Source organism: Spodoptera frugiperda, chromosome 4 (assembly GCF_023101765.2).
Source record: "Spodoptera frugiperda isolate SF20-4 chromosome 4, AGI-APGP_CSIRO_Sfru_2.0, whole genome shotgun sequence".
NCBI classification, from domain to species: domain Eukaryota; kingdom Metazoa; phylum Arthropoda; class Insecta; order Lepidoptera; family Noctuidae; genus Spodoptera; species Spodoptera frugiperda.
This window is the reverse complement of record NC_064215.1, coordinates 7,747,678-7,764,931: the sequence shown is the minus strand read 5'-3', so window position 1 is coordinate 7,764,931 and position 17,254 is coordinate 7,747,678. Positions and strand designations below refer to the sequence as shown.

Below are 17,254 nucleotides of genomic sequence, written 5' to 3'. Positions count from 1 at the left end.
CAGTGTTTTAGAAGAGAAATAAAAAAATAAGAAAAGTGACAGGGTATCGTGGTGACTAAGATATTATTTTGTACTTAATCGAATTATTCGTCTCTTACGAGGAAAATGTTGTGCGACTGTAATTTTACTGATAAACTATGTATGGATTTACGACATATTTGAATGCCCCCTTCGAATTAATGAGCTTTTACTAAAATAATTTCTTATTTTAAGTTATAAACATAGTTCCAGCTTCCTTAACTCTACTATAGTACTCATTATGATAGATTACATCCACCATTACATGAAATTAGGGTTCCTTTTGAGCTTGTTTGTTATTTTTGTTTTATTTTTTGTCCTTATTCCATAAATATGATGAATACTTTTGTTAATGAATAAATGTTATGGTTTATAAATCTGTGTAGGTACTACGTATGACGTCAGAGAAGTATAACTACATACATACATATCGTCACACCTTTAATCCCCGAAGGGGTAGGCAGAGGTGCACATTATGGCACGTAATGCCACTGTGTACACCCACATTTCACAATTATTTATATTGTAAGTCCCATGTAATAGGTGGAAAGCCTATTGCCATATACCGGGCACATTTCCAGACTCCGTGCTACTACTGAGAAATTTTCGAAAAACCGAAAAAGGCTCAGCAATACTTCGCCCGACCCGGGAATCGAACCAGAGACCCCTTGCCCGGCAGTCGCACTTGCAACCACTCGACCAACGAGGCAGACTTTTTATTGCTTCGTGTGAAATATTATAATTAATAGCCCAATGCTTCAAACCATCTCGTAGTTGCTGGTTTTTTTTTTTCAGTTGAATCAATCAAACAATCTGAAAAACTGTCACACCTGGAATCGCTGTCCACAAATGAATTATTCTCCATTTCATCACTGACGTGAACTGTATTTTGTACGGAACCATTTTTTATAATTGGGTCTTCAAAAAGAATTATTCAAATCGGACCAGTAGTTCCGGAGATTAGCGCGTTCAAACAAACAAACAAACAAACTCTTCAGCTTTATAATATTAGTATAGATAAAAATATTGTCGCATTAATTACACTGAATCAAAATGTCAATGTTGTAGAAGAGCGATAGAAGTGCTTTTACAAAACGGAATTATCATTTAAAAGCATTGCTAGCCTACCTTTATACACAATAATAATGTTTTAAAACACATAAGATCTCCGTTATAGTACTGTTGTGTAATAGAGGAACTATAATAGTTATAAAAAAACAATCTGCTTCTAAAAAGTGTATTTGTGATATAAGTTTATCACTACAGCTATAATGGGCATTAACAACCCTTTATAAGACAATTAAGCTATATAAATATAATTTGAAACTCAGCTGTATCACCAAATCACTCCGATGTAGACTTTTTGTGCCCACTATATTACTGTGTACTGTAACGATGATATTAAAACCCTCAATATCGTAATATCGTCCTATTCCTGAGTTGTCATCTCTACTTTAACAAACGACACATAGGAGTTCGTTTCGAACCTTTATTGCGCAAATTAGGCGCATTAGGGTGACAGTCAAAACTGTTATGAAGTTCAATTGTTGTATACTAGTAACAATGGAGGTTGCTATAACGCCTGACTATAACAGCTATATAAAGTCGTGAAGTAAACCTTTACATCAACTATTAATAGGTCGTTTTTGCTATATAAACTTATAGAGCCAAACTGTGTTGTCAAACGCTTTTACACAACAATCAGTCACCACTAAAACCTTTATACATCATTTACCCAGCATTTTTGAGATATAAGGTTTGGTTATAGGGCAAAATTGTTAGTTGGGTTAGGTTCAGAAATATGTACCTATAAAAGTGTAATCATTATTTAATTATCATTTTATTGTTACTGTTAATCGACTTTGTTAATCAAGTACTAGCTTGTCTGTATAAAAAACTGTTAATGTATTTGTTTTCACTACCAAATGGAACAATATGAAGGCTTAATTATATTGTTGTTTCCTAAAAGTTACTTTACATTCCAAGAAACCAAAAGAACTAAAATAAATTAAAACACTTTATGTCTTGCCTTCAAGCCTTAATAGATACTAAACTAAAAAACAAAGTAAGAAGAATTAAGACCACAAAATAAAATATATATATATTTCAAAGGGCATTCAAAAATCAAGGTGACCTTTTTGAGTAAATGTATAGTCAAAATTATAGTTACTTGTCGTACAGTTTACTGACCTATCCCACCATAATTTTTGTTGTGAAACAAAACCCAACATTCGTACTAAATTCAACTTAATAGCTACTTAAAATAACCGCAGTTAGACTTTTTTCAGTAAACCGTTTACATGGAAATAAACAACGTCGATAAAAAACGATGTCAATGACTTTTGTATGTCTATTTAAAAACCTAACCTATTTTTTTATATTAAAACGGCATCCAAAATTCTTTAAGTGTCAGCGGCCAGTGATTTATTTGTTTTTGGATTTTCGGAAGCTTTAATTCAGGTTTTGTATCATGTTAAGAGGCGATCTCAATCACATAAAGATGAAGGCAGTCTGAATGCCATATAGATACCCACCATTAGTTTAAGATACTGAAGGTATTTATTGACCTTCGAAGCGTCCAGGTAAATCCGGAGCTGCGGACTACCTAGCGGGTTTACTGGGGTTCCAGCTCGAAAAGCAGGAGTAGGAACGGGGTGGTTTTTAGTCAGTAAGAGTCTAACATTCCCTCTCGCCTCGCCCAAGGCGGGAGAAATCATTGGATGATTTTCCCCCTTAAAAAAAGCGTCCAGGTAAATATCAATTACCTAACACAGGGCTTCAAATCGAAAAATTATATCTACACTAAATAAAGAGGAGCACTCGTGTGAATACAACGAAAAAATCATGCATTCTCTCTGTCACAGCAATACAACATGAGTTGCAGGGACACGGAAATATGTCTGGCATATAATATATCACAGACGATTAATGGGTTACATGCAAAAAATATATGTTCTCTACACTGTACCTACATAACACAGTTAAGTTGAAGTTGTTTTTATTTTTTTACCATGTACCTACATCCTACATACTTAAACAAATTGAATATTTAAAGTTTCATTGAATAACATACCGTAAGTAATTGATGTTGACCCCAAATTACTTTGACAAGAAAATATATCTGTTTAGTCCCTAAGATTTACCGTTACTTATTGTGAACTCTTGCCTACATTTTATCTATTGTTAAATAACAATAGCTGTTAAGAAAAGGTGACATAGATTAAGTCTTTCATTTTAACATGTACGAGTAGGTTACCTATACATTTAAAAAGATATAAATGCAATATTTCTTTGTTCTTATACATTTATTTGTATGATTGATAAATTTATTATGAGTTAGTATCACTCTGCTAAATGCCAGCCCGTCTGGGTTTTATTAACTTTTATTTTATACTTAAGAATGGTTCAGAGAATCCCACTTACTGGAGCCTTAGTACGAGTTTTCTTTACGCTTACGAAACCGCGTTCGGTGCTCTGATTGGTCGGTTCATTCACGCTGGCCAGTCAGAGCGCCGAACGCGGTCTCGTTTCGATTTCGATAAACGTAAAGCAAACTCGTACTAAGGCTACCTACTAAATTATTACTTCTATTGACAATATTAATAAAGAATGAAAACTTAAACGTGTTTGAGTAGTTTTGACAAAAAAATAAAACAAATATTTGACCAGCAACTTGTACTTAATTCAACTTTATAATGTAAGATGGTAACGCACGTGCTCTAACCACTGGTGTTTCGAGTAAATGTAAACAAAGCACAGTGGTGTGTGTGACCAGACAAACCATTTGCCTATTTGCACATAATTATGCCAACAAAAATAAACTAATCTACTTATGCATAACCAGCAACTTTGACGACTAAAAGTTTACAAAAAGTACTAGTAATAGATAAGAATTTAATTTTTTCGGACTTTACTCAAAACATTTCGTCAGTAATTTATGTTTTTCTAGTTACAAATTCGAATTGTTTTAAATGTAGCACAATGGTGTTCTATAATTTTATGTTTATGGTTTAAAAGTATGACTTACCTTTTGGTAGGCGACTTTGCACCGTATATGTCAAATTTCGAAACTCCAAATCCATTTTGGATTAGCTGAAACAAAGAAATTTGTGTTATTATATTTAATTCTCTAAAATCTCCCAAAGTTTTAAGTATTGACTTTATTAAACAAAGTACAACTTGTAGTGACGAACCATATATTTTTTATTTTATCTGTTTAAATAAGGGTAAAAATCTATACTTAGTAGTACAATAGTTTAATCACTACATAGTATAAAACAAAGTCGCTATTTTTGTCTGTTTGTCCGTATGCTTAAATCTTTAAAACTACGCATCTTTAAAGTAGTTCCGTAGATTAGTGTATTTGTGATTTGGATAAATATGTTTGTGTTGAATTTTATCGAGCAAGGCTGGGCCTAAATGGGCTATAAAACATCACGCTACGATCAACCAAACCGCGCGGCACAAAAGGTAAAAATGTGCCCGGTCCAAAAGGAACAAGTTTACCCAGGTTTTTATTTTCCTAGGTTTTTTAATAAGATATTTTAAAGAGCAACTCTGTTTATAAATATAAATCCAATTTTAACTTTAAATACTAGTTTTTAAAAATAAATTCCATTTAGTAAATAATAAATCATTATTTATTTATAAACATCAGTTTAACATCCGCGTCACGAATCCATTATCGTCATTGCATATCAATATGCAATTAAAGGAAAAGGGTTTTTAAAAAACATTAATTTACATTCGAAAATGGCATGAAAGAAAGATCTTTCCTGAATCTACAAGTATGACTTAATTGGGAAGCCTTTGTTGCAGGATTATATTTAAAATCTTAAAGGTAAATAATAAATTAAATGTTTTCAATGTACAGATGACTGTGCTGCGCGGTTGGCGCCGTGGCTAGGCAACTGGCTGCCGTGCAACGTGTAGCGGTTTCGATTCCCGCACACTTTGTGTAATCCACAAATTGTTGTTTCGGGTATGAGTGTCATGTGTATATGAAACTGTATGTTTATAAACGCCCACACTTAGGAGAAAATCATAGTGTGGGGCAACATTTCATATAAAAAAAAAACTTATGTATACGCAACAAATTATTATGTAGAGACCACAACCATTACTCATTTCGTATGACGTATTTACATGTTGGCCTTTCCCAAGATCAGTTATTGATAAAAGCTACAAATAGATTAAATTAGACTTGAATAGTTGCTTGTGAGAAAGAACCGTCTATTTTATAGATAATATTATAATAATATTTATAATGACACTCTAGTCTGACGTTAGGAGCCGAAAAAATCCAATGCAGCTAAGTAATAAAACTAACTTAGCAACAATAGATACTAGAATATAATATTACATCTATACGAAAGCACTAAGTAACTATTTTTGACATTTCAAAAGTAGTTTTATCTTGTGGTCTAGTTGAAATAAATATTTTCACTTTGCTGCCTCCATTTTTAAGTCAGCTAATATCCCAAAAACCTTTTCGTAAGTCTAAAAAACACTATGCTGAAAACCGCATCAAAATCGGTTCAGTCAAACGCGATATAATCGCGCACAAACATACATACAGGTCAAACAGAGAACCTCATTTTTTGAAGTCAGTTAAAAAGTTAAATATGATTGACGAAGATATTTCTAGATATCAGTGAAAGTTGTGTTATAAGTAAAATAGGTATCTAGGTAAAACATTGCATGTCTCTTCTTTTCTATAAACAAAAGAATAAAAAAATTGAAAGTTCGCAGTATTTGCTATAAAATGCTTTTAACACTTTCTCGAATATTTTACGGTCCTTTATCAATCTTTCTTTAGAAATGCCAATATTTAACACTTGATTCAAGTATCAAGTACAAAAGTATGACACGATTCCTAATCATTAATTCAAACACCATAATATCACTGTACCAAAATAGAACATGTTTGTTCATAGGTACTTTAACTTTTTGTAGACTAACACTTTTTCAACCAATTATTAAGTCATGTAACTTTGTGAATAAATTAACCTTGACTTCTTGTAATGACCTCAATGAATTAAAACATACAACATAATACCATCTATTGTCATTTGATCTTCACACATTCAGATGAAAAAAAAACATCATTCATGCAATACAATACATATTCATAAGTACCTAACCTACTAAAAAATTTTTTTAAACCGAAATGTAATTTTCCATTTTAATTTTGAAAATAGAAAAATCGAATACCGTTGGAAATTGACATGCATTTCGAAATTTGAAAACAATAGACTAACCGTTAAGAGCTTAACAGTAAATCAACATTTCCATAGTGTCAGTAAGATGTGACACTACATAGTACATTGAATTTCGAAACTGAATTAAAAAATAAATAGACACGGTACTTAAATGCTAATGTCCGGCCTATAAGTGTTCGTACTATGTATTAAAATAACGGAATGGTACTCATGAAAATGTTGCAAGTAAATAAAATAAACCGCAGAATGGACCAATATAGTGCAATAAGTACTTAAGGTTGGCCCACTTGGCACTCTCCAGTATGTTTTTATAGCCCACACGGACATAAAAACATATATAATACGACGAATGTGTCGAGTGTTACTTGACAAAGACTTGAGTTATAAAAACTTTAGATACGGAAAAGATACATTTTGAGTAACCGTTTTATAACGGTTGGGTGTTGGGTCCCATAAGTCACTGTTAGGATTATTCCCAAATTAATTGACACATTGATTGTACTTTACAGTAATAAAACCCTTTGGTTTGGTTTTACAGGAAAATACCATAATATAAAGTTATGTCTGCTGTTCTCAGAAATCATAACACCCACTATAGACACCAATTTATTTATTTAATATAAAGGTGGAACTCCCTGACCATCCATTGAAAATTATTTAACTCTAATATGATAATAATCAATCAATCTTACTAATACAATAAATGCGAAAGTTTGTGTTTGTGTATGTTTGTTACTCAATCACGTCAAAACAGCTGAAGGAGTCGGAATGAAATTTGGAACTGGGGTAGATTATAGTCTGTCTGGAATAACACATACTATACGCGTTATGCGCGAAGCTAATGATGAACATGATAACTATATTTAAAAACTACACAAATCCTGGAATACGAAAATTAATCATACGATCTCACTCACATTGTTAAAATTAGCAATGAAATTATTTTCTAAATTCTGGTCTTTCTTATTTTATAGTTTAAACCTAGAAGGACTGATCTCGGACTGAAGCTCATAATAATCTGTGAAACACAATTGATTGATTACTGCGTTGCTGCAACAAAATTGTCTTATAATAAATAGTAATAGCAGACCATAAATTACGGTGAATAATAATATGGTAAATATATATGTATGAACAGGAAATTAAATTGACTTTACTAGCAGTACACATCATCTTTAATAGTTTTAAGACGTTTCAATTAGATACTAATTCAATATACAAGCTAAAAGCAATATAATTGCTCCTACATAATGGATCAAGGTAGTACTTAGTTGACAATGTTGCACCATTCGGTAGGTACTATGTATACGACTTAAATAGGATAGATGACTAATTTTTATTTAATTTTAAATGTCCGTATTGTAGATTATTTCAAAACTTTAAACATTTATTTTTATTTTCTTACGGAAACAAATACTTTCAAAGGTAATTATATTGATTTGAAATACCGTGTAACGTCACCTCTAGGTACGTTTTATACGTATTTGCTCACACTTCTAAACTTTGATTAGTTTTTTCTAAGTATTTTTTCATTGCCTAACTGATGGACTTAATATAATTGTCATACCCCGTCATCATCCCTGTTATGATTATACCCAGGGATATCGGGATATTACTGAAGGCAAAACATTTGCTAAAATCTACATGTATACTATTACGAAAACAAAAAGAAGCAAACAGTCAACGAAACAAGTGAAAGTAATATTACATTTTAGGTACATATTGTATAGTTATGACCTCGAAACAGATGAATGGATTTGACGTATCATTTTGACACCTATACGACAATACATTTCCACCAATTTATCTGTTCGGATGGCCAAAATTGGAAGAACTAATAACTTTCAATAAAAAATTGTTACCAAAAAATCTTTCTATATACACTTTCATATATAAATCTTTTTATTTATAGAAGTAGCGACATTTATAACAGCATTATAAACTTAGTAATAAAATATTACTCATATTATAAACGCGAAAGTTTGAGAGGATGTATAGACGTATGTTTATTTCTCTTTCTTTGGACAGATTTGGATGAAATGTGGTATAGAGAAAGATAACAGATAGAGAGTATAGTCTTTTTTTTGAGGGGGAAAGTCATCCAGTGACTTCTCCCGCCTTGAGCGAGGCGAGAGGGAATGTCAGACTCTTACTGACTAAAAACCACCCCGTTCCTTCTCCTGCTTTTCGAGCCGGAGCCCCGGTAAACCGGCTAGGTAGTCCGCAGCTCCGGATCAGACATCAGCCCTACTGGGCCCCATCTGTGGTGGTCTGATAAAGAGTATAGTCTGGGATAACAAATGTAGTATTTTTTATCCCCAGAACACGGACAAAGTCACTGGCAGAAACTAGCCATAAATAAGTATACAGCTGCTAATTGTCTTGAAACTTGAATAAACCAAGTGTAAGGCTGTGTCGGGTCAAGAACGACCGTTGAACTGACATTTAGTTTTAACTCTCACACCAAAAACTTTTACTTCCCAATTCCTGTGCATATTTCGACATTTTAATTTAATGGCTTCCATTACAGCGTGACATTTATTACTTTTAGGATTAAGTGCATTGCTTAACTTCATGTTAAACTTAGGAATAGTTAAGTATACTTTGTTATAAAGTTTAAGGACGTTTAGCGGATATTTATGCAATTATTTATTTATTGGTTAAGTATGATCGCACTATTTAATCTTTAATAATGCTCATGATATCTACAAATTTCTAAAGTAGATACTTATTATTCAGATAGAAAGAAAGCTCTTTTTGCTTTGTCGCTTGGTGCTTGCTATAATTTTCAAAATTATATTCTCAAAATGATATCACATAATATGTAAATCTAAGAAACAGCTAAGAGAAAATTTGAATAAACACTCATTCATATTTAAACAGTTACATAGATTTCAATCAACATCCTTTTTGCGACTTATTGCAAACAATAACAGATACAATCATCACTTTTATTACGAAGACATAAGAGTTATTTTTGCCTATCTTGTAAGTACAAGAGTACTTTCTTATGATAGTGATCTTGAAGTGCAAGCCATTGACAGTGGAGTGCTACTTTCACTTGATGCTGTGACCGGTTCAAGGCGACATGAGGCCTACATTGCAACTGTGATGATTTTACGATGGTTTTATTGATTTTGTCATCGCTAAATGCAACTGGTCTTATGGTTCCTTTATTTAAGTAATTAAGTAGAGTAGACAATATTGTCGTGTGTGTGTGTGTGTGTTTGTTGTGTTTGGATAATATATATTTTTTAATAATAATAGCTTTTCTTTTTGAAGTAGGACTTGTATACAGCAGTAGGACTAGGTCTTTTAAGCTGTAACGAGTAATATAATTAATGTGTGAAGTGAAATAATAATAAAGCTCTTACAGATACAGATATTATAAAAAAGGGAATTTAACTTCTTCTTATATATTATTTTTCTTTAAACTTAATCTTGCGATATTCCTATATACTAAGTCACAATAGGTATTGTTTTCAACACTTTCTAAGAAAGTAGCTTCACAATTTTATTGTTTCAAAGACTTCACGCAGCTTATCAATAACTAATGAACCGTACAAATACATTATTAAGAATATAATTACATATTGTAAACATTAAATTGCTAATTAATGATATGTTAAATACTCTGTACTAAGATAAAAATTGACTGATTTACCGAGAATAAAGATAAATATTACAATTGAGAAGGCGAACTTCGTCTTGTTTTTATGATTAAAAGTGGGGTTAAAAATGCCTATACTCGTATGTTATGTATTATGTGCATAATCTACCCCTATTCCAAATTTCATTCCGATCCCTTCAGCCGTGAAGCCGAGCAGTTTTTTACGTGATTAAACAGTAACAAAAATACACACAACTTCACAAACATTGACATTTATAATATAAGTAAGATAAAGAAGCTAACTTGGTATTAATGATATTAACTCTGAAGAGTTGAAGTCCTTAAGAAATTGAAGAACACTCAGATGATTAAACTTTAAAGTGTTTGCCATAATGATTATAACTTAAGTAATAAAAAATTAAGTACAGTTTATTCTTCAATCAACACTCCATGAGTTCCGTTCATGAATTTCGTATTGTAATGTCAAATACCCTTTAAGATTTTTCTTAAAAACATAATTATGGTACCTAATCAAGACAAAATTACTTCATTGTATATGTTTTTCAGCCCATTTACACGCATGAGCAGCATTCCGGGTCACACGACTGTCGCACTGCTGCTGAATATGAGCCTCCAGCATGGCTTGAAACTAGTCGAGTTCCTCGTCAAATAGTTATGTGAGTAAGCCGAAAAACATTTTTTTTTTCAAATATTCAAATACATATAACTTCAAGCATAGGTACTGATATCACATAGTATAACACGACCACATTATTATTAAACATTGGAATTGAAACGGTTTCCATAACACTAAAACTATAATATCTTTAACAGTATTTCCTAATAGTACAAGAAACGAGCGGGTGACTGCATTGGTTTCGCGTTTTATTTGCCGAGGTCAAATAACTACGTAACGCTAAGTCATCAACGGACCACAATTGTTGTTTGTGGTCGCGCATACCGTGACAACAAACTGGTACAACAAGTACTACTACAGATTAAGGGTAAGAGCGCATTGTATCTGCTTCTTTTTAAGGGGGAAAAATCATCCAATGACTTCTCTCGCCAGAGCGGGGCGAGAGGGAGTGTCAGACTCTTACTAAAAACCACCCCGTTGCTAAGTTGCCCGTTTTAAGAGTCTGACTCTCCTCCCATCTCACCCAAGGCAGAAGAAGTCATTGGATGACTTTTCGCCTCAAAAAAAAGCTATTCTGTAAATTTCAATTCTAATTTTCGTTTATGAGCTCAATCGCATTATCGCTCGTCATTGGCTGTTGTCAGTCAGTTGTTATACGTTACTCATTATCAATCAGATGTTTTACTTTTAAAATTATTATCCTCATCAGCAGCGTTTCCTTCCAGTGCTGGACATAGGCCTTTGCTATAAGGCCAATGGCGCGCCACTGAGCTAGACCTTCAGCTTAACGCATTCAACCAAAATTCTGTGCCAAGGGTCACCTAGCCTAAACTAACTACGCCTACGCATACTAATACTAACGAAATACCGATTGGGACACTAGACTTATGACTTTGACAAACCTCTGATTAGAATTTAAGTATATTTGACATATTATCTTACATAAACACACATTTTTTTAAACGTTGCCCTGCTCTAGGACTATCTCCTGTGTAGTAAGTGCATTTACAAACATACAAATCCACATAATTATACATGACACTCAGACCCGAAACACCAATTTGTGGATCCCAAAAAGAATCGTTTCGTGCGGGAATCGAACTCGCTACACGTTGCACGGCAGCCAGTTGCCTAGCCACCGCGCCAACCGTGCAGTCGATCGATATTTAAAGATCCACCTGCAAAATTACTATTGTAAGTAGGTTAAAGGCCTATTCAAAATTATATAACGAAAAACTGGATCCGCATGTTCTTAATCGCCTTAAGCGCAGTGTGTAAGTAGCCTTATAGTTTTACAGTAGGTTCTAAGTACTTCAACTTTCGTTTACCTTAAGTGGATATTCTTTGAGCAAACAATTTTATCATGATGAAACTACTTAGAGGATATATATTTAAGCATTCTGTAAGCAAGACAAAGCATAACCTTTAGTAGGATAGAAAAGAAAGTTACGCTTGTGCAAATGTTTCGTAACATTCGCACATACTTAGAAAAAATATGTAAGTACTAGTGTCAAATAACTTCATTCATTGGTTATGAATTGGAGAATATTTAATCATGTATTTGCTTATTCTATTTTCGTGTATGTTCGACAATACTTTTGTGAACTACATGCTAATTTGGTAGTTACTACTTACCCACTTGCCCGCGTACCAATACCTATTTACTTAAACTGATAGGGTTTTTTATCCACGTGATATTATTTCTCTGCCTCGTTGGACGAGTGATCGTAAGTGCGACTGCCCGACAAGGGTTCTCGGGTTCGATTCCCAAGTCGGGCAAAGTATTACTAAACTTTATTCGGTTTTTCGAAAAAAAATCAGTAGTCTGGAATTGTGCCCAGTATATGGCAATAAGGTCACCCCTATTACCATATCGACACAAAATAATGGTGAAAAGTGAGTGTACATTTCTTCGGGGATAAAAGGCGTCGCGTTGTATATTATTTCTCTGTACATTAATTCTATGAATCACTATGCGGACAGTAATGGAAACAAACAAATTAATTTGCATAATACAAAAAACAAATGCACGTCTGTCTACTTATTTTTTTAAACCATTATAGTCATCGAATAGAATTGACAATCATCATGGTATTAATCGCCGGTAGATATCAACATATCATTTTATTGTTATACAAGTAATTAGTTTTTTTAGCTAGACATTTACATAAACGTCCGTTGATTGCATTAATCAATTAGTATTTACTTAAGTACATCTGTTCACCGAAGAGGTTGGTTCTAGTCGAGTTTCTATGTACTTTTATACACACTGCTAATTTTGTTACTAGTCCCTCTACAAAGGGATAAACCAAGTACGATTCTAAATACAGTGTAAATAGAGAATCTATTTGCTTTTACTGGGAATTTCTATGTAAAAAATACCCAAGGATAACTTTGACCGAATTGTTCGAAAACTTAACAATTATTTGTAGTCAATAACAAGTTAAATAAATATCTACATATAGTAACCGTTTCTAGTCAAAAGGTATGTGTTAGCCTAGGTTCACATGGCAAGCGTGAAGCGCGCGGAGCTGCGGACTACCTAGCGGGTTTACCGGGGCTCCGGCTCGAAAAGCAGGACTAGGAACGGGGTGGTTTTTAGTCAGTAAGAGTCTGGCACTCCCTCTCGCCTCGCCCAAGGTGAGAGAAATCATTGGATGATTTTCCCCCATTCTAAAAATAACAAAGCGTGAAGGACATAACTACAACTACATAAATAAAATATTATAGATAGTTGTAAACGCGCGCTTAACGCTTACATTGTGAACATAGGTTTAGGCTTTTACAATTTTTTTAGTAGAATACTCTGTGAAAGTACCGTAAAGGCGCCGACGAAGCTGTAAAAAATCTCATTACTGATCTACCGTAGGCTTAATTACGCTGAAATTCTAACTGTTCCTACACATAGCCTTGACTTAGATGCTTGAAGAAGTCAGTACATCATCGTCAGTATATTATTATAAAGAATTGGAACAATAACCTTATATTACTGTTGTTTTATTATTTTTTTATTAACACTAGTTACACTGTACCTATGTATTTCCTTACGAAAAAACTTTTTTGTTAATTTGATCTGCTATTAATAATATTACCAATTTTTTAGTAGTTGTAGTTATGTAGTACTCATAAGTTACCGAGAAACTCTTCCTTTTTTTTGTTTTTTTAAGTTGAAATATGAATAAACCTAGTTCAAAACTAGATATAAAGAACTGATAGACATGTATGTACCTCCTACGTATGAATATGTATCTATTTTAGTTGTAGCGTAGCAAATTTATATGACTTGCAATTTAATAGTTTTTTACAAGCTTATATTCTTTGTAAGTTAGACCAGTATCTTACCTAAGTAAAAGCCGTTCCAATACCGCTTCTCGGTAGATCTCTCTCGAACATTACACGCTTTCACAAGCTAGTAAACTGGCTTACACATACCTAAACATTGTGTGGTAACCATGGCAACGGTGGCCATAAATTGGGGAGCCACATCTACAAGGGCATAGCAATTCTAATTACACCTTGTAACATGAAATATGTGTTGCTAACAAGTGAATTAAACTTCTTTAGTAATATGTAACAGGTACATACGAGTATGGTCAAATTACGAAATGGTTACGGTATCTTTTTTTCGAAAACACTGATATCGTTGCAAAAAATCGCAGTTTTAATTTCATGTTTGTGTGCGACGATTTCTTTAATGTGTGAGTAACTGTTTATGAGGTGTTTTTGTGTTAGAAAGCCTAAGTTGAAGGCTGAAAGCTGACAGACGACATAGACAGGATTTAAGTAGGTATTCAATATGAATGTTATATGCAAAATATATTATATTATAAAAGAAGCAATAATTTTGTGTGCACTAAATCTTACTAATATTATAAATGCGAATGTTTGTATGTTTGTGTGCTTGTGTAAACACATTCATTCGCTTTACCACAATTGAGTAAACACTCAATTGTGGTAAAGCGAATGAAGGGGTCTTGACGAAATTTAAAAAAGGCGTAGATTATAGTGTGAAATAACACATAGGTGACTTTTTCTCCTACGGAAACGCGGGCGAAGCCACGGGCAGAAGCTAATTCTATTGTTTGCTTTTTGCCATTTTTTGTAATAATTTTGGCTACTATTTACTTTGTCTTAGTACATGATTTGCTTCTAGACTATATTATATTTCGGAATAATTTTTTATTGATCACGTAGTTAAGCTTTATAATAGGTAGGCATCTAGGATACAGCTATTTATGTTCATTTGTCGGATTAATGGAGATAATAATCAATTTTAAATATTTGTCTATCTTAGCTAGCAATTCCGACTTACATATTATTATAAAACCGTCTCATATGAATTCTGAAATATACAATTATGTGCGTCCTTGTCTAACCTATTCATGTCAAGGAAGTGAAAGTGAAATAGAACATCCATCTAGAACCATCGAAAAATCATTAATGTTTTTATAAATGATATAAGTATTAAGCCGAGATTAGCATGATCAGGTATTTAGCCATAATTAAATTATATTTTCTAAAAAATATAAATTATGGGTTATAAATTTTAATTAATTTGAAGATTATTGTATTAAAAATAGATAATTGATGGTCACAGACGTAGATAAAGTGACGCAGATGCTTCAATAATTCTTAGATAAAAACTAAGATATATACTTAATGCAGATATGCGGTGTCATGTGTGAGACCGAATACAGGTCTTTTTTTAAGAGGGAAAAATCATCCAATTTCTTCTCCCGCCTTGAACGAGGTGAGAGGAGTGTCGAACTCTTACAAAAAGCCACCCTGTTCGTACTTTGGCTTTTTGAGCCGAAGTATCGATTCCACCTTTATTTATTTTACTGTAAAATCGTTTTATAGTATATATGTAAATTACTAAAAAATCACGGTTTACCTACTCGCGTACAATAATGGAGAAAATCTCTACTAGTTTCGATATACAGAAGGTCTCTTCATCATGAGCAGCGTGTGCAGACGCGTCGACGTCGCGTATACATATTTAATATGTCACACTATAGTTAATATAAAAATATAGTATATACCTATGTACTTGATCAGTTATTTATATTCCTCTACATTATTATAAGTTCCCACTAGAGGGATGTGACCCAATTTCACAGTAAATATTGACGCATACTTTATTTATATTTTCAATTATTCATCAAGTTAATTATTTTATTGTCTCAGAACAGTAAAGGTTGCGTGGTTAATAATATTAATTTATTTTTAAAAACATAATAAATGTATGTGGTTTATAATAATAAGAATGTAGTGGTTTATACAAAACGGACATAATACCACAGAATACTAAGAATACAATGTTGCTAATATTATAAAAGCGAATGTTTGTGAGTTTGTGTGTTTGTATGTATGTTTGTTTTGTTACTCAATCACGTCAAAATGGTTGAAGAGATCGGGATGAAATTTGAAACAGGGTTAGATTATTGTCTGGAATACTTTTTATACACAGGACACCTTTTATCACACGGGACGCGGGCAAAGAAATAAGTCTTACGATTTTGTTTTGTTTTGAGTTTATGTGTTTGTTACTCAATCACGTCAAAACGGCGGAAGGGATCGGGATGAAATTTGGAACAGGGGTATATTATGGTCTAGAATATTAACACATAGGCTTTTCATTTCTTATCCTATGAGAACGCGTGCGAAACCGCGGGCAGAAGCTAGTACATAATAAAAATCGATGACTTGCACCTTAACTTGAAGAGCTTTGGTTAAAAAAAAAACATTGAGTAGATGATTATTAAAATTATAAATAATGTCGTACCAACTTTTCTATAAAAAGTTCATCGTCTTTACAAAAACTTAATAAATCTAAATGTATAAAAAGTGTGTTTATTCTATTTTAATATATAATGAATAGAATTTAATTATATTGATCGTAGTCATTACATAATATGTAATTTTTGTTTTTATTTCGGTCTTGAATCGAGTGTTTCGTTTTACCTATAAATCTTTTGGTTATTACATTATGGCTATGAACTTGTTTAGATTACCATAAGTATTCCTAAATAATACTTAATTATATTCTAATACGGTCTATATTTAAACATTTTCGTATTGCATAGAGATTTTCAAGGTAAAACATTATCATTTTAATCCTTTTTCAACCAATTTTGCGTAAGCCTCCTTCATTACTTTCCATTTGGTCCTATTTTGGGCTGTAAGCATCAAATTGATGTAATGCCTTACATCTCGACTCGTGAGAGTCGGTATTTCACAATCCTCCCGCCCTGAGACACTCAAGGAAGAGGAGGATCGCGTTCCCTATCTACGTATATAGTGTTCCCTAATACTTTACTGAGGATGATGGTAAGCATTCATATTATAGATAAAACATTTTAGTTAAAAGATATTGTATAATCGATGTTCACAAGCAATCAAAGCTGAGCATTGTCTATCATTAAATCGACTACTTTATAAGGTAGATTTAATAGCATTAAGCTGCAACGGAGCGTAGTAAGAAGTATTTGAGTAATGCCATACAAATATTGCCCAAGAGAGCACAATAAGACTACGGTCGCCCGTCGCAATCTACAACTCAATATTACGAAAACTACAATTTACACAGGTACCTATTCATTGCCATTAAATTCGATTATTATTTTTCCCGTAAAATAGTAATCTTTAACCATTTAAAGAAGATACCTGCTGGACTATTCTGTAAACAGTTACAATTCTTAAAGGTAACATAATAAAGTCCAAACTTGCTCAACTTTTACTCTTTCCCTTCGGATAATAAGTTAGTAC

General features: G+C 32.8%; 1 protein-coding gene across 1 annotated transcript in view; it reads right to left on the bottom strand.

Moving 5' to 3' along the window:
* LOC118272465 (ATP-binding cassette sub-family G member 1) overlaps positions 1–17,254 on the bottom strand; it is an 85,293-nt gene that overhangs the window by 49,626 nt on the left and 18,413 nt on the right. The window contains exon 2 of the mRNA XM_035588998.2: positions 4,046–4,110. Coding sequence (XP_035444891.1) covers positions 4,046–4,100 — 55 coding nt within the window. The 5' untranslated portion in view covers positions 4,101–4,110. The remainder of the gene's footprint in view (positions 1–4,045; positions 4,111–17,254) is intronic.